This window comes from Bacillus rossius, chromosome 6 (assembly GCF_032445375.1).
Source record: "Bacillus rossius redtenbacheri isolate Brsri chromosome 6, Brsri_v3, whole genome shotgun sequence".
NCBI classification, from domain to species: Eukaryota; Metazoa; Arthropoda; class Insecta; order Phasmatodea; family Bacillidae; genus Bacillus; species Bacillus rossius.
Window position 1 is genome coordinate 46,300,638 of NC_086334.1, and position 21,423 is coordinate 46,322,060.

At 39.0% G+C, this 21,423-nt stretch overlaps 1 protein-coding gene across 1 annotated transcript in view; it reads right to left on the bottom strand.

Moving 5' to 3' along the window:
- The window catches only part of LOC134533139 (uncharacterized), a 92,436-nt gene extending 76,216 nt beyond the window's left edge, over window positions 1-16,220 (bottom strand). Inside the window, exon 1 of the mRNA XM_063370445.1 lies at window positions 16,141-16,220. Coding sequence (XP_063226515.1) covers window positions 16,141-16,158 — 18 coding nt within the window. The 5' untranslated portion in view covers window positions 16,159-16,220. The remainder of the gene's footprint in view (window positions 1-16,140) is intronic.
- Window positions 16,221-21,423: the final 5,203 nt, after the last annotated feature.

A 21,423-nucleotide genomic window follows, 5' to 3' on the forward strand; every position in this document is an offset into this window, starting at 1 on the left:
ATCGAAGGACAGGAATCCATCGATTCAATCAGTAGACTAAATTAATGAATGATTTATTTAAATGCATTTTGGAGTTTTTCCTGAATTTCTAGCTAAATAATTACGAATTTTAAAGATCGTGGACAAAATGTCATCCTCGGCTTACTGGAGGCTGGTAGTAGAAATATTTAAGCCTCTTTTAGGACTTTCCACCAAATTTATTAAAATTAATATTTTTTACATAAAATTATTTTTTTGCATTGATCAAGTATCTAACCAAGAGCCGGAATCCACCAGGTTCGAACCGAGGACTACTAGCTCCATGACGCATGTTGTTTTTTTTTAATTAAAATTTTATCAAAATTTTATTTAAATAATTATTTTTTATATATTTTTAATATTTCCCGATTTTCTATCATAATAATAATTATAGGTTTTCAAGAATGCGGATGTGACATCATAATTTCAAAATGGCGGAATGATTTTTATTAAAATTGTTATTATATATCTTTTTAATTTAAAATTTTTCCCAAAATTTTCTGATTAAAATTTCAGATTTTCAAGATGGCGACCGTAACGAAAATTGCAACAGTTACGTCATAAAAATGGAGAAAACCTAATGTTAGAACCTTTTATGTTAAAATTTAATTAATTATTTTGTTTAGAAATTTTAAAACTTTTCCTAAAATTGTATGATGAAAATAAAGGATTTTCATTTAGAGGCCATAACGAAAATTGAAACGGTTACGTCATAATAAAAATGGCGGATAGTTATAGAATTCAATATAGTGGAATTTTCTAGAATACAAGAAGGCATCATAATTCAAAATGGCGTAATCAAAGGTGGTGAAAACAAAAACGGTGTATCCAAGATGGAAGCCTGGACCAAGGTCAAGGTCAAGGCCATTCAAGATGGCTGCCCCAACGTCACAATCCAATATGGCGGACACCGGCTTCAGCTTTTTGCACCGGCACCAGGCGCCGGACATACTAACATCGGCTCATTTGGGCTTGTTTTCTGCATGCTCGTGTATTCACATTTCTTTGTCCGATCTTTGGGTTTTTTCTATGCCATACAGTGCAAACTAGCTATGGCGTTTGTCCACAATCATGATTTTCAACTGATTTTACTACACCTTCAAACTGAGATATCAATATACCTCACACATCTTATGGTAAATATTTTGAACTTTTTAAAATGCTTAGCAAGAGAAATGTTAAACATCGAAAGAAAAAAAAACTACGAATGCCCTGTTTCTTGGAAGCCGACAGACAATGCGTTGTGATTTGCTTTAAAAAAAAAAAAACTGAAGAAAGAAGATATAATTTCCCTGCAGAGCAATTTATTTGAAACATTTAAACATTAAATGAATTTTAATGATGGTCCCAAGAGAGCTGGTTTTAAATTTCGTAGATTTTTTTTATTATTTCTTTATGAGTGCGCGCTTGATACCGCTCGTTCAGATGAATTTACGTTTTACGGGGAAAACTTTCAAGAATAATATTTACGTTGCGAGGTGGCTAACTGCGGAGGAAGTGGATTCAAAATGAAATATTCTCTTTGAACCATAGACCTTTTACAGTTACGTAAATTAATTTCGCAGCGAATAGATGAAGGAAATGTACCCACTCCTGTGCTACTCTTGTAAAAAGAAAATTATGTTTTTTGGATATGGAGTTTCATTGCGTTAGATAGTATGTACAGTAACGAAGCAGCAATTTTTCCCCCATGAGAAGTGTACGTGTAACGGTAAAATAATTTGATATTCAAGTGGTCATCGTCGTTTCGCCCCTGAAAAAGCAGCGCTAATTGGAGCAGGGGAAATGTTTGCTCTCGAAAACAATTTTTTATACCAATTAGTCCTATCTCAGCTTTTCGTTTAGTTTCAAACAGTGTATTCCTCCTGATTTTTAAACTAAAGCCAAATAAACTAACAAGCAGGCAGAAATCTGATCTGTGAACCGGTACTGTCTTCGAGAACCATCAATTATTGTAGTACCTGTTAGCTTTCTGCTTGATTTTCAGTTCATACGGATATTAATTTAGAAAATTATACTTCCAATATGTTCTTTATGTTACACCCTACTATTTTCCTGGTCACGCCATGAGCCATCTCTTTTTGGAGATTAGTGTGGGTCCAAAGCAGCCTTAGGGTTGATTAATCCGTCATCATTATCAATTAAGCCTTCTTTAGTATGAATATTAAAAAAAAATTAATGTTCATACAAACGAAATGTCAGGGGGCTTGACAATAATTTGTGGAAGGCAGTGTCGAAACACGGCCGCGAGTTTTTAAAGTGAATACGTCGTGTGAATGGGAAGTTAAAAACGTCCGCCATCTTAACTTTTTTCCTCTCCCTGCAGAGTCTGGTCCGTTATACAACGGTAAATGGATTTTTTTTTAATTATCACGAGCATTCCTTTCTTCTAATCGTCGTTTCTTGCAATTCGATTGAATAAATACGCCATCATCCTTGACATAAATTATGTTGCACCATTCTTCGTAAATTCATATTACAACCTTTATGTGGAAAACGATTTTTTTTTTTAATTTTCAAAAGTGGTTTCAATATTTTATTATTTTCTGCACGAAATGAGTTTCATTTGATTGAAATTGGTAAACACGGTGCGTCTATTATATTCCCTCAAAATGGATGACTCATCCGGAATCGAACGTCCGAGAAACTTGCCTATTGTTCGTTGTGACTTGTAAATATACAAAAATAGTTTGAATTAGTACATGAGTAAACCCTTACCCTATACCAAACCCGGTTTACATTTTGAAACGTTTCAACAGCCATGCTTATTTTGTAAACACTCCGCTTTTCAAACCGGCATCCCGATTTACAAGACGTATTCCCATAAAAAAAAAAATAAGAGCGCGTGTAACTCAGCACACGTGACAGAAGTGAAACTTCTTTTGAATTCAAGCCTCCGCTCGTAAGTGCTCTCTCTTTATAGCTCTTTGGCGTGAGAAACATTCAAAAACAAAATGTTTCACGAAAATGTTGCATCAAAATTCGAAATTTTACTCCCATCGCGCGCAAAAGAAGTTTCGGTACAAAAATTCAGTTATTCCGACGCGTTGCCTGGACGATCTAGCTCGAAGCCGTACTCCTGAGTCGTGAATCTGAGACGGCGAAAGGACCGCAGCTATTCGACCTGAAAGCCGCAAGAGCGTCGTTCTGCAGCGACAAATTGCTTTCCGCTGGAAGCACTTACGCTCTAGTGTTTCTGAGCTACCGAGTAGCCAATAGCCGAGCTTCTTCTTTCGCGACGCTCACAGTACGTAACGGGATGGCAGAAGGGGAAAAAATAGAAGGGAGAAGCAAACAACCCAATACCCGATGACAAAGGCTGAGAGATTTAGTATCGGGAAAAAAAAGACAACGATGTCGGTCCTGCCTTTTTTTTTTTGTACGTTCATTTATTTACCACCTGGGACGTGAAGATTGTTGAGTTTGTATCGCTCTTACCCCCCCCCCCCCCCCCCACCTTTTCCGATCGTAGCAAATAAATCCCCTCCTCTCTGGAGTAACTGATGAAAGTTCCATTTGCGATACCATTCCGAAACTAGAGTTCGCAAAAGCGATAAATTCCAGTTTGTTACCACTAACAGGAAAAAATAAACATCTATATTCAACAAACCAACGAAAAAATACCCAATCAGTAGAGACCCGGAAAATTCGCGGGTTCATTTCGTGTTATGCTAAAATTCAAATAATTATACCTTAGTGCTGCTTCTGTCATTGGTTCACTGTTAATCTGGAGGACTGAGGGCCAATTAGAGACCCTCACTCATAGAAGTGACGAATCACAGGCCACCCAGTCGAGACGACTCACAATTCAGCTAGCTTACAACCCGCGGCTTCGCTAGCACTACTTCAGGGTATTGCGCCATTTTAAGAATCGTATGTAATTTATTCCAAACATTTTTACGAAAAAAATAGAAAAATATAAATTTTCAGGTGTATAATATATTTGATTCATAAAAAAACCGTTTGGCAAAAATAGTTTTTAAGTTAGCTAAAGGCCTTACTAATGAAAAAAAATCATCAGAATCCGTCAATTAGTTTTCAATTGATGCTTGAACAAACAGACAGACAAAATATATAAAAACTATATTTTTAAGTTATAAATAATTATTCCTTGGCTCAGAGTCATTCAGAATAACTGTGGCATAGAAGCAACAAAAAGATAAACGTCATTGGATTCCAGCATATCGTTAAAATGATTCCGCAATTTTTCCTGGATTTTATAAATATTCATTCGTAGAGGCACGAAAATTCCGTGGGTTTATTGACCTGCAGGTGAGACTTGATGACGCTATGTTTTTTTCTCGAACATTAAGCCATTTGTAGGTGCATGTGATTTTTCGCGAAAGGATACCGGGAATAGCTGTATGTTAAACCATTGTGGCATCGTCTGTGTTTCGTGATATGTTGAGTCCCCCCCCCCCCCCAGAGGTATACGTATACTGACGGAATACGAATCCCAGGAATTTAGTGCGGGAAAAAAGAGTTGTCTCGCGGGGAAGACACGCCCCCCAGTCATCTGTTCATTGGCTGCTGCTTCCGGGTCGTTACCACAACGCCGAAATACCATAACGCCGAATGTCCAAATTGACCACAACGTCGACAGCTAGAAAACTGCTGTGTACCACAACGCCGAAATAAAAACTGAATGAATTTGTGTGTGTTTCTTAAATGTACCTTAACGCCGAAATACCACAATCAAACCTAACCTTACCTAACCTAACCTAACCTAGCGTAATATAACCTAACCTAACTTAACCTAGCCTATCCTAGCCTAACGTACCCTAGCCTAACCTAACCTAGTCTAACCTAACCTAGTCTAACCTAACCTAGTCTAACCTAACCTAGTCTAACTTAACCTAGTCTAACCTAACCTAACCTTTGTGGCAGTCCTGCAATGACATTTTTCGGCGTTAGTGTATTTCGGTGTTGTGGTAATTTGGCGTTGTGATACACAGCAGTTTTCTAGCTGTCAGCGTTGTGGTCAATTTGACATTTCGGCGATGTGGTATTTCGGCGTTGTGGTGCGCCCCCCTGCTGCCCTCGAGACAAGGCATCCTACACCACCGTCACTTGTACTTTACTCGACCGGTCAGTCGCTGTTGGTTTATTCACTGGTTTGCTCCACCTTCGGACGTGTCAAAGCGATTAAAGACGTCACAGAAACATGCAAAACTGTTGAGTTGTCAGATGACTGCGCGTTATTCCCGTGTCCAAAAACCGCGCGAATTTGTTCCTAACGGAACACAAACATTATTGTAGAATTACAGATATTTGCCAATTTGTACATTTACACGGAAATAAATAATATTGTATCACTACAAAATAGTGTTCAGAGTAACACTGGATCCGGATTCTTACCCCGGGTATTTAGCCTTTGTGTTGTCCTAGTACCTCCAACCGTTTCCTGAATGGTGTTCCAAAATTAACTGAACACATAATAAAAAAAAATGAAGCCAAATTGTTGGATATTCTATTACCTTTTTTATGGTTTAAAAAATAATGCTTGAATGAAAAAAATTTATTAAAATATCATATAAAGCGTCAATTTCAGTAAGAAATACTTAATATAGAAACATGTAAATCATATATGTAAAACTAACAATAGCCATGTTTTGTACAAAGTTTCAATATCTTACGTGTAGCATTACAAACTATTTCTTGGCTGCTGTTTTCCAGAGGAATGTTTTGTAAAAGTACAGTCTTCTTCTGTACAGTCGCGTGCGCTACGACGGAACGCCGGCGGAGTTGCGAGGTGACTCGGGTCGCACGGCAATGGAGGACTTTTAGTCGCATCTCGTCGCGTCGACTTTCCCGCCGAGAGGTGCCGCGACCCTCGCCGGAAACGTTTTAAATATTCATGGGGATTCCGGGGGTGGAATATTGCTTTCTTCCCCAGCGGCGGCAGAACCGCCCCGGGCTTCCAGGCCGGCTACGTCAACAGTGGAAATTATTATCTTGAGGCACCTTGCACTGTAGGTTTTACTTTCTGTAAACGGAACAGACATATTCATGTAAAATTACAGACATTTGTAAATTTGTATGTTTACACGAAAACACATTTGTCACTACAAAACAGCTTTCGCGGTAATACTGGGTTCGGATTCTTACCCGGAAATTTATGATTTGTGTTACCCCAGCACCTACATTAGTTAAAATTGTTTGTATACAGTTCCCTGAATATATAGATTTTCAGTATGAACTGCGAACATTAATGAGCATAATAGAACAAAATAATGTCAAATTGTTGAATACTTATTCCTTCATCTTTTTTTTATGGTTTAAAATATATGCTTGAATGAAACATAAATAAAAATACAAAATTATGCACCAATTTTTGTAAGAAATACTCAGCATTATCTCGAAAAAATCTTGTATCATATGGAAAAACATCCGTAGCCATTTATTATACAACTTTACAATATATTTCTTGTAGTATTACAAATCATTTCTTGGCAACTGGTTTCCAAAAAGGAATCTTTTGTAAAAGCAAGAAAATATTTTTTTCTGAGCGTGGGTCCCGGGTTTGAATATCGGTCCTGTGTGGGTATTCACACCTGTTGGAAATTTTTCTTCCCGGGCATGAGACTGCAAACTGCAAACTGAAAGCTGCACTAAACGTACCGTTTCGGTGTGAGATGCTGGCCAGGTATGACAATAGTTATACGCGTCGAAAACTTCAGAGACCAAGAACCCACGTCTTGGACAACTTATCACGGACTAGTAATGACCAGAGACAGGAAAATTTTTTTTTTGCGTATTCATTCCGCGATAGTAGTTCTAAAATTCAAATACACGTACATTTAAGCTGATTTTGTCCGTTGGCTCGCTGTTCATCTGCGATCGACTCCGAGTCAGCGAGAAACCCTCGACCGGAGAAGTTAACTGAATCGCGGGGCAAACCAGTTGAAGACAACTCACAAGCCAGCGGCCAATGGACTGGCGTTGTTTGCCCGGGTGCACAGAAACAGAGGGCCGTGTAGGTCCGTCTCGGAGGTCACTGAAGTGGCGAAGAGGCGACTGACGGGTACCGTAAAACGGGTGTAGACCTAAGATACACATAAAGTTCTGCCATTCCCGATTACACCCGAACAATTCACCTTCGGCCAACTTCGGGATTTGTTTTATTTTTGCGCAGGTACAATGATTTCAAATATTAAAAGTGGTCGGTTAGGTTATTTGCATAAAAACACTTTAAAACACTATGGACGGTTAGTTAGGTTAGTATAGCTACATTAAAATAAACATAGAAATATAAATATATTAAATAAACCCGAGGTTGGACGAAGGTGAATTGTTCGGGTGTAATCGGGAATGGCAGAACTTTATGTGCATCTTAGGCTTCCCGTAAAACGGGGTGAATATGATCAGAGGTGTGAATAGAAAAGTTTGTAACATTATATGTTTTGAAGCATAATACAGCAGAAAAGAATTGTACATAGAACTACATATTATAACTACCATTATAAATATTTGAACAATGTGTAGGTAATATTTTCTTCTGTATTATGTTCCAAAATATAATGTTACAAACTTTTGATCCTATTCGCCCCTCTGATCATATTCACCCCGTTTGACGGTACTTCACGTGTCCGCCTGACGTGTGCCCGTAACGCGATCTGGCGTCGCAGCTTCGCCTGCGCGCTTATGCGCTGGCAGCGAGTAACGGAACCGAGGGGCCCCGAGACACTCCTGCTCCAGCCTGGAGCTCGCCGATCGAACCCTCTGGGGCTGATTTGCATGAGTACCTGGTGCCGCGCGCCCAGGGTCTGCCCCCCCCCCCCCCCCCCCGCCGAGGAGCGAACATCGGGGCAGGGTGCGCGCTAAGGGCTGCGCAGTGCCGGACAGGCGGGCCCGCCATCTAACGAGAAGCCTAAGATGTACATCAAGTTCTGCCCCTGCCCGAACACGCCCGAATATTCACCTTCGGCCAACCTCGGGATTCGTTTTATTTTTGCGCAGGAAAAATGAATTCAAATATTAAAAGGGGTTCGGTTAAGTTAGCTACATTAAAACGCTTTAAAACACTATGGACGGTTAGTTAGGTTAGTATAGCTACATTAAAATAAACAGAGAAATATAAATATATATAAATAAACCCGAGGTTGGCCGAAGGTGAATATTCGGGCGTGTTCGGTAGGGACAGATCTTGATGTACATCTTAGGCTTCCCCCATATAACACATTCATCGAAACATACACACTTATACCAACACCGAAAACAAAATTTTCTCTACTTTCAAAAATAAAAAGATTGCCTTGGAAACCAGTTTGACAAGAATTAATTTTCAACACTACATAAAAAAAAGATATTGTAACTTCTTACAATACATTTGACGTGATAGCGTTCTATTGGCGAAAACGTAATGGTCATGCACATACCACTGATAGAAATTGCAATAAATTTTTTAACTTTTTTTTCAAACGAGGAGATCTTCGTAATCTCAGATAACTGAATCTCCAAATAAAATACGCCAAGTGCCAACCTTCCAGTTATGTTTCGTTGTAAAGGAGCAAACAAACACGTGGAAGGATAAAAAAGAAGGTTCGCGTTAGACTCAACGAGATGTCGAACGTTTTGTTATAATATCAGCATTATTTTAAGTTATCCATTCATGTTCAAAGTAAGTGAGCTCAGCACTCGTGAGCTTGCCGACATAACCGTTAATTTTAGAAGATCCTGGGTAGTTTTTAAACAGCGTTCTTCGTAAGTTTATGGCGAAAATGTTTGAACGGTGAAGAAGAAAGCCGTTCTGCTCCCATCTCGACTATATTCAGCGAATTCACGAGACGTTCATGTGTTTGGTGGCTAATTACCAACCAGTGAGGTAACACCAACTGTGGTGTGTGGCGAGGAATCTTTGTATTCAAATTCCTCCCTCTAAGACGGTTAGCGGTTCGGAGTAGAGATGTGAATGAGAAAGTTTTCAAACGAATATTTTCTGGGAAAATATAAAAAAAAAATATTATTTTCCGGAAAATTGTCATTTTTTCAATAACAACATGGATTTACATGATTATAGGTAGTTTAATATAATTACGTAATCAATTTTTTTTATTTTCTGCAGATTGGTATGTACAAATTAGAAAAAAAAATTTCCATCAGTTGGTACAGGGCAGCATGAATCCTACCAAAATATAAAATGTTAAGTGAGCCATTAGGCTTCTGTTTGTATGAAAAAAAGTTGATAAATTTTATTTGAGTGTTGGTGTGAGATTAAAACTCGTTGGAAATTGTCCTGTTTTATAAGAAAATAACAGGGAGTTTTTCCCAAAAGTACTTTTCCTGAAAACTAGCGTCGGAGCCATATTCTTCAATCTTGGATGTTCCGTTCCCCAGAGCCCGTGTGAAGAGCCGTGCTACGTAAATCCCGATCAAGAAAATAAACTGACGAGGATTTCGCAGTCACTTGCACGCCCTCTTCACACGCAGTGAAGTAAATTTACGGGCTTTCCAATGAAGAATGCTGTCGAATAAACTAAGAGTTCTTCGTTGTTACAGTTACCAGATCTTCGTACAAACTTCATCAGATTCCGACTTCCGAGCCCGGTGTTCGGTTAAAGAAGTCCCGCGAAGGAAGATAACTTATTTTCTTAATACTTGACAAGGTTTTGAAAGTTAATTAATACACACAAAACAAAAAAAAACTGTACTTTTACAAAAAAAAATTCCTTTGGAAAACAGTTGCCAATAAATGGTTAATAATACTACAAGAAATATATTCAAACATTGTACAACACGTGGCTATGATTATTTTTGCATATATAAAATACGTTTTTTCGAGTATTTTTCGAGTATTTATTACAAAAATTGGTGCATAAGTTTATAAATTTTTTGATGTTTAATTCAAGCATTATATTTGTTAAACTATGGAGAAGATAATCCAATATTCAACAACTTTGACTTTATTTTGTTGTATCGTGTTTATTACGTGCGCAGTTAATCCTGGAAATCTATTCAGGGAACGGTTTACAAATAACTTTAACTATTGAATGTTCTGGAACAACACAACACATAACTGACTAGGTAGGAACCCTAACCCTAAGAAAACTCTTTTGTAGCGATAAAGTTGTTTTCATGTAAATGAACAAATTTAATTCCATAAAAAAAACTTTTTCAGTGTATTAGAATGATTTGTGTGAGTTCATGTTGAAAGAAAGTAAATTCAGTGCCCGTAAGTCTGCGAAGATATCGGTAGAGTTTGTTTACGAACGTTTCTTAGATGATGAATTTCCATATAAAACTTCTTCAAGAAAACTGTTATTTACACACAACTGATAAATATGTGGCTTTTAAGTTTCGTTAAAACTAAATCCATTTTATATTTTATTTTCATTTAATTACATAACTAGCATATACTATGTGCAGTTTTTAAGACTATCTAAACGAAAGGTGATTTTGTAGTAAAATAAAATTACTTCATGGTATTACATTTTTAACAGTTGTTCGAAAGAGCTATTAATTATTTTATGAGCATAATAAATGAAAACATGCAGCTAATTTACCTTTATTCTCACACGTGTAAGCCAGCACTTGTGGACACGCCCGTGGAATTAAGCAGGCGTACGTTTTTTAAGGCTTAAGACAACTCAATTTATTTTCCCCCGTGTGTCCTTGATCAGCGTAGGCTTCCCTCCGCGAGAGAGCCAGGGAGATAGTTAAGCCTATTAGGATGCGGTCTTGCGAGCCTATGCGCACAGCCTCGTGACGTCCCCCCCCCCCCCCTCTACCACCCACCAGAGCACACTTTCGTCGAGAAGAGCTTCAGAAGAAATCACTGCTCAAGATATCCGAGCCGTGTCTTCTTAATAAAAACATAAAATAATATTTTGAGGTAGAAATGGAGATTTATGTTACCTTATTTCATTCTGAATTTGGATAATTTGTGGAGAGAGAAAAATTGCTAAAAAAAAAAAAAAAAAAAAAAAAAAAAAGGATGTACTCAGAATAATATGTTTAGGTACGCAACTCCTGGTATAGATTCTTGAAAGCACTGAAGAGACATACAATGCACCCTTATCAATATAATGTTATAATGTTATGTTAATATAGTGTTATAATGTTTTCGTACGACGATATTTCGAGTCCTGCGCTTAGGGGCGAAACCGCGCTAGAAGCACCAGGGGGCGTCGCACTTATCATCCCGCCTCACTAACAATAACACGCTCTTGACTAGGCGGGGCCCTTAAATTTCGGTCTCAACCATCACGTTTGTTATTTTTGTTTGTTTAATATTTTATGAAAAAAAAATTTTAAAAACTGTGACTATATAAATTAAACTGTATACATTGCTCAGTTGAAATTTTTCTTCTATAAAGTGGTCTTGGCACAGTTAGTCAATCAAAAGGTGTTGACGATAAAAACTTGTATAAACATCGGATAGCGTGTAGCATAACACGGGAGAAGAAATTTTCGAAAAAAAAAAATCGTGGAGTGTCTTTGTAATGAACACTCGTATAGATTGCCCCTAGGCCCCCTAAACAACGATGACATAATAATGGCGAATGACGAGAAGTCTTAAACCTTTTCAGTGCAGAAGTCGGTCGTGTTGACACCGTGTCTTTTTCCAAATACCTCCCTAAAGACCCTTAAATATCTTAATATATGTCAACCAAATGTTTTTTACCTTGCGATTAGTTTGAAAGATCCTCATATAATCGCCGATGCTGCCTTTCGAGAAAGAACAAGTCACTCGTGAACTTTCATGCGCCAATGCAGCCTTTATGGACTTATGCAACATCTTTTAGTTAAAATGCAACGTTAGTTTGTTGCTTAGCCAACCAAGTGTTGTTCACACCCTTTAATGTTTATCTATGTATGCCAACTTAGGTTACTTGGACGTGAAAAGAATGGGAAATTGCATAAAAATATAGCGAACATATTACCGTAGAAAATGTGTATCTTTGTTATCTCATCTCGTAATGTTAGCGTGGAAAGAATTATGATACCGTGGGTATGCCACAAAAAACGTGACCAAGTTAAAAGTGTCAGAAGTATATCTCGAAAAAAAATACTCCCATATCAGTTTCTCAATCAGTAGACTAGGAATAAAAATTTCACTATCCTGATCACGTCTCAATTCATAAAAAATTGTTCGACAAAAGTTAACTTCAGTCGACTTTGTTTTGCCTTCTTTATTATTATTATTATTATTATTATTATTATTATTATTATTATTATTATTATTATTATTATTATTAGTACACCCACGATGTACTTCTTTCACAGCTAGTTTCTCACTGAATCGAGTCATGAAAACGAAGTGTCCTTTTTTAGTAGACTTATCAAAGTCCCTGATTTTTTGCTGACGGCTAATTGGGGGAAGTCTTATAAACAAAGTTAAACTTAACGTACGTCTATAACACCACACACAGCCATGCTTTTAACACAGAGCACCTAGGACTCAAGTGTGGCGAGCAAAATTTAACGTCTTAAAAATAAATTGTTTTTATAATTAACTCAACCAAAACAACCAGTGTTGAGATAATTTATACTCCCTTTCGCTCGTTGGAACCCCCAATTTGGGTCTGTAGCTGTAAATTTAGTGAGAAAATACATGTTTGAGTGTTCTACATATTTATTAAAATAAATATAAAATATTTTCTTACACGTTTACATGACAGATAGTGTAGTTATATTTGGCAGATATATATATACGTTCTTCCAATTGCCTGACGTAGGTATGCGAAATTTGATGTTTGGGAGAGTCACATTAGTATGGGGTGGAAAATTAAAAATGTGTAAAAAAAAAAATAGCGGTTGTGATAGAAGTGAAACTTCATTTGGCAATTTAAACCTCGACTAGTATGTATATCGTAAGGGGTTTAACGGCAGATATATAGAAAGAAAGAAGAACATTTTATAAATAAACATGAATTAAAAAATTATTACCCACTTCAAACTAACTGCTCAGGAGATCAATAATTATTGATCAATAAATATTGATTAACTATCAATAAATACTACTGTTGAAATACACTATAAAGAAAATTTGTTTCGTAAATATCAAACAAACTAGGACTGATTATAATGAAAAGGTTTTTAATTGAATGTTATAATAGTTATAGTTTAAATGTGATCAGGCATTCTTTTAGATTGATTTTGTAGCTCTGCAAATATCACATTATCACTTAATTATAGTGCAGCAGATTCTGCCAGTAGGCTACATAGACATATAGCAATGCATTCATAGGCACATTCATAGGCATTGGTAATGTTGATGTCGTCGAATGAATAAACAATGACACATGTACACCAATCCGCGACGCTTAAACTAAACGGCACGGACCTACCTCAAGGTAATTATTTTCATTAGCCACAAAGTGAAAATAAAAACCGTTAATATTCAACGCTTGGGATTTGTTTGAACTTTTAGTTGAACTTAACATATTTACACACGCTCGTGGGCTCATAATTATAATACGGTGTGTGATTTAATTGATCAAATAATAATTCCAGACAAATAATTACCCTGTCAAACAAAAGCGTGAAAAGCATTATACCAGCAAAATATTATCTAGTTAAACAGCTAAAACAATACTCATATAACAATGTTAAACAATGCTTATTTACACAAGTAATTATAATAATACGTACTTGAAAGAACAACATTTCCTAGCAAATATGGCCCGTGGCACGGTGCACAACAATAAGCTCAAACCCCGCTGTGTTGCCCTCTGCCCAATCACTCCCTTACTAGATGCCAGCAAGTCGGGGTGGCGTCAGGCGCAGGCGGGTCCCTACCGCCGTGACCCGCCTATCCCTGCAGCATGGCGGGGTTCAACCTGAGCCGCACGCCACCACGTGGAGTCCGCGCAAGGGAACGAGGCCCGACAAGTTCTCTGCGCCGTCCGCAACATATTCTTCGTTCTTTTTGCGTCGGAAACGTTTCACGTCGGTGGTCGTCTCTCGGGGCGTGCGCATCTCTCTCGCGGGCTGTTGGCTGGGAGTTCCCTGCGCCCTATTGGGTAACCGAAGGCTGGCAGTGCGTGTGGGTTTTGTGTGCGTGCTGGGGGCGGCCTAGCAGCGCCAACTGCTACCGACCGCGTCCCGCGGGTGGCGGATACGGGAGCCCAGCTCGAGAGTTGCAATCTCGCTGGGGTGGCTGTGAATAACCAATAGCAGTCCGCGGACCACTTGCCGGCCTGTGGAGTCGTTATTACGGCTATCGGGGTGAAAGGTAGCCTGAATGTAGCTCGGCGCGTGGCAGGAAGCAGCTTCGTCGGCGAAGGCACCGCAGGGGAGCTCGATGTGCCTTAGTAGCGAAGTGTAGACGAACTGCGGGCTGGAACTTGCGGAGCTGTGAACTGCTGCGCGCGCAACGGAATGGAAATGCATCGTAACTCTGAAGGAAGACATCAGGAACCTTCAGCTGGGGCTACTGTAGGTCTGGCAGTAGTAGCCTCGAGCGGCGCGACCTTAAACCGTCTCGGGAATTTTGGGTGGCGAGGTTGGTTCCCTCCCCCCACCCTGGCTTGAAAGGTACACTGCTGTTAACCTGAAGAAGGAAGATGAAGATGGCGCAACGTCAGGCTGCCTTTCGCTCCGTGCGCCCGCAGTTCGAGCCGGTTTACTGGCTCGTCTGCTCACTTCTGTTTTAACTGTGGCTGCCTGGGCAGCTGTGGCTGGGCTGACGAGTGAAGTCGCCCGCCCCTGGTTAATAACAACCCAGGAGTTCCCAAACTTTAAATGCGGGCCGCAAGGCCCAAGCACCCAACTCCAGCATGGTTGATTTTTCAGCCCCTCCAACTCTTCTTACCTGGACCCTTCTTCCCTCTTGTCCAGTAGTTACCTGCATGCCTAATGCATGATAATTGATCCCCGCATGACCCGGCCCAGGGTTTTCCCTGTGTCTATGCAGGTTTTACCTGGGTCACATTAGTTAGCTTTTAAGCTAATCGTCCAATGGGACGTCAGCCATGGCGCCAATCGCAGCCATGGCTGGCCAGTAAACCCCAATTAGCACATGATGCACGCGCCCTTGTCCTGTATGGTTAAAAACCCGCATGTTAGAGTGTATAGGCTTCGGCCTGAGACACACTTAGGTCCTCCCATAACCTGGACCCACACCTTACACAGAATAATTTAGGCTAGGAAAAAAAAACTTTTCACAACGTTTAAAGAAAACTTTGCATTAAAATTCGGCCTGGACATTTTACTTCCAACACGCCGAAAGAAGTTTCACTTCAATAAAACTAAATCTATTTTTATAAATAAATTTTTACTTATAAACGACAATGTTACGATAATTCCCAATGGGAAAAAAATATAGATTTCATTAATTTCGATTGGGCAACCGTAATTTATGCACGGAAAATATTTGAAACATTAGCGAAAAAAATGAAAAATTATAACATGGATCTAAGTTCGGCTGTAACTAAGGAATTACCGACAGTAATGATGAGTCTCAAGATCGAAATTTTATATCTCATTAAATATGATACGCTGTGACGGTTCAATCCGTGTTTTCATACGTGTTACCGTTCGTCCGCGAAGGTCCTCCGAAGAAAGATCTGCACGAACTTCCAAAAGGTCGTTTCAAGCTCATCTCTCTTATGCTCTTTGGGAGCTTAGCCTCCCAAAAAATCGCACGAATTTTGATCCATTTTTATTCTACTACTATTAGCCGTGTGCCCGATCGGATTTCCCATCGCCAACATCTCAGGAACCACCGGACTTCGATAGACGTCAAACCGGCATAACTGAGAAATACATAAACCTAACACTGAAAGCATGCTTTTCAGAATTTATATTTAATTTAGAATAAAAATCATTAAATGTGAATTTGTTTCTAATTAAAAACATAATAATTCTCAGAAGTATTTGATCTTCATTTCTTATGAATTACAAAAAAAAAAAAACTGTTACATCTGACTTCTATTTATAAACAGAAGCTTAAACACCAACTTACATATTTCTGACTTTAAAAATGGCAATCTTTCATCCCCTATTTAACCCTCTTAGGGGAATTAATTTACAAAAATCTCTTTCTTAGTGCTCACATGCGTCATGTAAGGAACTCCTGTACAAGATTTCACGACCGGTTTAAGCTTTACGTTGTCTGCGAGTCAGTCAGCGCTAAGCAGAGGCCGACCCTCGCTGTTCGGGGCACGGCGCAGAACTCACGGCGTCGCGCTGCTCCATGGGCGACTGCTGGCGGCTGCTGCGAGGGGTCTGGGTCGCACGTCCGCGCTGCCTGCTTCCCGGCCGACGAGTGCCGCGGCCGACGGCGCGGTGATGACCCGGCGGGAGGGGGAGGGGGAGCCCAGACCCGCGCATGCGCACTCGCTTCTCCTCCGCCGGCACGCGCTCTCGCGGTCCCGCGCCGCGCTCAACACGTGTGTCGTCCTGATCATGGGGGAGACTGAGACCTTAATTTTGACGTGACAACGTCTAATAAATCGATGAACGCCGGCTGCACGCACGAAAAAGTGTCCCGTTACGCACATTGTTCCGTTACGCTGTGTTCCGTTACGCTGTCGGCGAGTGCAGTAATAATAGGTTATGTTAAAATTGACTAAAAAATTATGGTGATTCATATAATTGATGATAGATATTTGATTACAGTTTATTTATATGAAAACTTGTTCATAATAATATTTAAACTTTATAGCTAAACGCCAGTTTTTAAAATTAATTACAAGTCATCTACACGTGAACTTTTTCGTCGACTGTTTATAAAGTGAAGTGAAAAGTTAATGTGGTTTTCATTGCTTATTACAACAACAATTTCGGCAATAAAGGTTAATTATTCTTGCATTTTAAAAATCTGATTACTATTATAATTTCAAGTATTCATTATTTTATTATTAAAATAAAAATGATTCAATTTTATTCATAAAAGTATGCAATCATTTCATCAATGTTTTGCTATGTATGACGTCACGTAAAAACTATCGTCCGTAAACCGACTTTACAGACAACCAATTTTTTTTTGAAGTAGTTTTGGGCCCGCCCGCTAGATGGCAGCTTTCATAATATATTGTTAACATAGCTACATCGATTGTGAGATGTGATGCATCGGCTATATCAGGCAAACAAACCAGTGAAAATGATTTCACTTTATTTTGGTAGCCACTTATTTTGTGGTGTCATACCAGAAATTTTTACATTTCCTTCTCATTTATATATAACATTACTTTTTTTAAAATACAAAACAGCCTTAAGTGTTTTTTTTCGCATAGTTGAAATCAATTTTACAAAACAATTAGTATCAAGTAGATAAATTAAAATAATTAACCTAAAACTTTTTATCAAAACTACTATCCCGAGATTTTGTTTGCTAGTAGTTACGGGCCCACCCAACAGACAGCGTCATATGTCGCGCGCAACATGGTATCAGTTTCCACTGTAGGAGTAGCACTTCTATGTCCTTCCTTGTTCTGTGGTCGTGGTGACGTCTGAGTTCGACCGAAACAGCTCTGCTGCTGGCCAATCACGAAGAGATAAGTGAGAAACATCCATTAGATACGACTTACGGCCTAGAGTGCTTCCCGAATCTGGAGTGCGTATTTGTAGTCGAACAACATTTTTATTTTAAATGATGGAGAAAGTGTTTAAGATGGAACACCTATCGTCTCAATCATTTTTCACTGAACGACGTATTACAACCAATGTGAATATTGTTGCTGTCACAGAATTATTTACTTTAAATTCTTCTTTTTTTTCTTTACCAGGCTCAGGAGCTACAGGGATGATTTAACCGGCCGTAAATTCGTTCACTGAGATTGCTGTGTGACCACGCGCGTTGTCGTGATGCAACATCCAGTTGCTCTTGATGTTTGGTCCCACACGAGCGATCCTTTTTAGAAGGTTTTGAAGAACCTCTCGGTAAAAGTGTTGACTATGACTGTTTGGCAATGAGACACAAACTGTTTGTAGACGGTTCTCTGGCTATCAAAAAGCAAACCATGATGCATTTGATTCTCGACTTGCTAATTATTGCTTTTTTTTTGGGCCTTGTAGATGTTGAAGTGTGCCATTCCATGTTCTGGCGCTTGGTTTCCGGATCGTACTCGTCACCGGTGATGACACGTTCAAGAAAATGGGGATCATTTTCAATCGACTCCAAAAAGTCAAGGCACCTTTCTCTCCTGCTGTCCTTTTTGGTCCTGCGAAGGTTTTTTTTGGAACCTTCTTTTGCGCAGATTATTCTCATCCCCGAGTCATTGGTCCAAAGCTTATGAACGGTGGTGAGAATCAAATTAAACTCTCCCCCGATCATTTTGACCGTCAACCGACGATCTGAACTTACAAGAACCCGGATTCTGTTGAAGTTTTCATCGGTCCTTGAAGAAGAAGATCTTCCGCTTTTTGGTTCATCTTCAATCGACTGTCTTTGCTCTGAAAATGCCTAAAACAAACGGAAAACACAGCCCTTGACAAAACTCTGTTCGTAAGCCTGCTAAAGTTTTGCACAAATTTCCGTTGCACTGTGCCCAAGTATGAAGCCAAACCTGATAGTACACCAATGCTCGAAATTTATGTCACCCATTGTTAGAACGCACTAAAAAAAAAAACTGTTTCACGAAAAAAAATCGCCGTGGACAACGGAATGTCTGGAGTAAGTTCAAACTCGTAATGAAAGCATATCATTAGTTAATCTGCCACCTCTCCAAGTTGCCAGATCGAATGCTATGCTTACAGTCTCATTACTTAATTTACACTACTCGTATAATTGAAATGTTTGACATTGTCAAAATTGCTAGAGGCTCATATATAATTTCTTTGTACTTATGAGGGTTATGAACTGGCAATAAATGTAGAAATAACAAATCTAATACTGCACATACGTCCAAACGTCCACCGGAAATACGTTTACCACTGAGGAAGCAGTCGATGTGCGAATGACAACAATTTGGGCCATTGTTTAGAGACTCGTGTATTCTGCACGCGATAATGCGACAGATTGTTAAACATCGACATACTGTGTTAACGATTTTGAAGAAAAAAAATTGTGGATTAGAAGTACCTTCCAGCACAATGGTGGACGTAATTGGAGGATATGAGGTGTGTATGTATATATTGTATATATATAAGTTGAAAATTAATTGTGCAAAATATCAGTGAAGGCAGTAAGTTAGTTTTGGTGATGCAAACTCATCTGTTACAACACCTGCAACTTCAACTTTGTGAAGCCGCGTCACCTACGGTTTATTCTGTATGCCCATATGCCATTGGGTTGGTGTCAATATAAGTTTATTGAATACACGTGTTAAAATTGTATGTTATTCATTAAATTTCTTTTCGGTTTCTTACTCCCCTACCGAAAAAAATAATCCTGCATCCGCCACTGTTTTCATATATTAAGCGTGTTGATGGCATAACTGTGACTAATTGAAATTTCGTGGTTGACCGTAACGGCAAGAGGAATAATACTACGTTATGAGAAATATTTTGGCACGAAACGTTTTCGTTGAAATGGTCTCTCTACTGTTGAGCGTTGAAGACTATCGTGGACGGTAACAGCCGTTTGTTCAAGGCTTAGATCACAGAACCTTCAGCCCCGTGAAATACGTCCTTCAAGCCGGTGACTGTCGAGAGCACCTGGGAAAATTCGTGATTTTTAAAATTCAGACTACAGAGTTGCTTATCAACAGCGAGCGTTTTTTTATTCATCAGATTCTGTCGTCAGCACGATAAAAATTTTCCTCTGTGTTTGAATCAGCTTTTTATGTTATAAAAAATACATCGTTGGCTTGGCTTGTACTAATCCAGGTCGCAGTCAATAAACTGTCACAAAAACGTGACACTAGTAATTGAATTATAACCGATCACGAAATTAATCCACGAGATTTGTCTGCTATGTTTGGAACAGTCATGTAATTCCAGAACTTTCTGTTTATCTACCTCTCGATGAAACTTGTTACTTTTTTTACTTGAGCTACCAAAAGGAAATAGAAGCAAATATTTTCATATTTCCTCGCTGAAAGTTGGTTATTAATAAACTCCGTATTGCTGAACATAAATTGCTTGCTTTAATTCTCAGAATTATAATTAAATACATGCAAAAGAATGGTTAGTAAAAACTTTGAAATCTGCAACCTAAATCTATACTGGAATTTCGATATTGCACACGAAACGCTTTACCTAAAGCAGCGAATGGGTAATATCAGCTACATTGGCATGCAGTGGTTAGCATCCGATAGGTTTCCGGCAACTCAGAGTAAATTATGGACACGAGAAAGAAGTTAAAAGCGTTTACTAATTGGATTGAGGCGTTTGGGCGCGCCTCTATGCATATCTTAGTCATGTTCTCTTTTGCTTGGTATTTTCACGCTGGCGCAAGCTTTCATTACGTTTGCAATTCAAAGTTAAATTTACGCATTATTCTGTAAGAATATAAAGACTGCGCTTTTTGCTCCAGGTAAGTATACCAGATGATTATGGGCCTTATTTGTAAAACAACCTATTGTTAGGGACTGAAAGATTTGCGGTTGGAATGACCTCTAGGCCAGCTTCCACAATCCTCTGTACACTCGGGAAGATGCTACATGTTCTTTGGCTGTTTACTTTTGAGATGTTTCGACTGGGCAGCCAGTGATTTGATGCTTCTTTGGTTGATGGTCTCTCATCGACTCAGAGTCCTCCAGATAAACTGTGAGCCAATAGCACAATCAGCGCAAAAGTAACTACAAATGTTTGAAAATCAGCCTATCGCGAAATGAGTCCACGAATTTTTCCTGTCTATAGCGAGTGTACATTTTATATTAAACTTTTGTAGACAACTCGCTCGTGAATAATTTTTCCCACGTGAAAATGGTTTTTTTTTTCTGCTGAAGACCTGGTCAATCACAAACAAATATGAGATGTCGTCAGTTGTGACGACTGTATTTGCTGAAACGGGATTTTTGTTTTCGTACAGAGTCATTTAGACACATGCAACGGCTATCATGCATACCCTTACAGTAAGTACTTCACGTGCCCGAGGCATCGATAAAGTATTTCAAGAACAGCTTCTTTAAGTTAGTGTGAAGGTTTCCAAAGCCGTTTCCACCGTTTCCACGTTCATAGTTGAATCTCGGTTTGTACCCTAAACCTGTAAGTTTTCTCGTTATTTCTCATTCGAAGGCTGTGTCTGAGTGAGTAATGCATGGCGCAATGCGAGGCTACTCTCATCTTTGTAAAGAGAACAGATGGTTCTGGCCATACTTTCGACAGCTTTTTTCCCCTCCCTCCTCTGAACTGCTTTAATGAATTTACGACTACACCAGGCGGGAATTGCGAGATAGCTTTCTGCGGCCCTTCATGAAGTTCAACACTGATGTAGCGGTATTCGTTCTTGTTTACCTGTAATGTTAGGAGAATTTCAGTAACGCAGCACTAACTATATCAAAACTAATCTCACATATTTTGCACAGTATGTAAATTTTCATTTAAAGAAATACCTATATAAGTAGGAACTTCTAC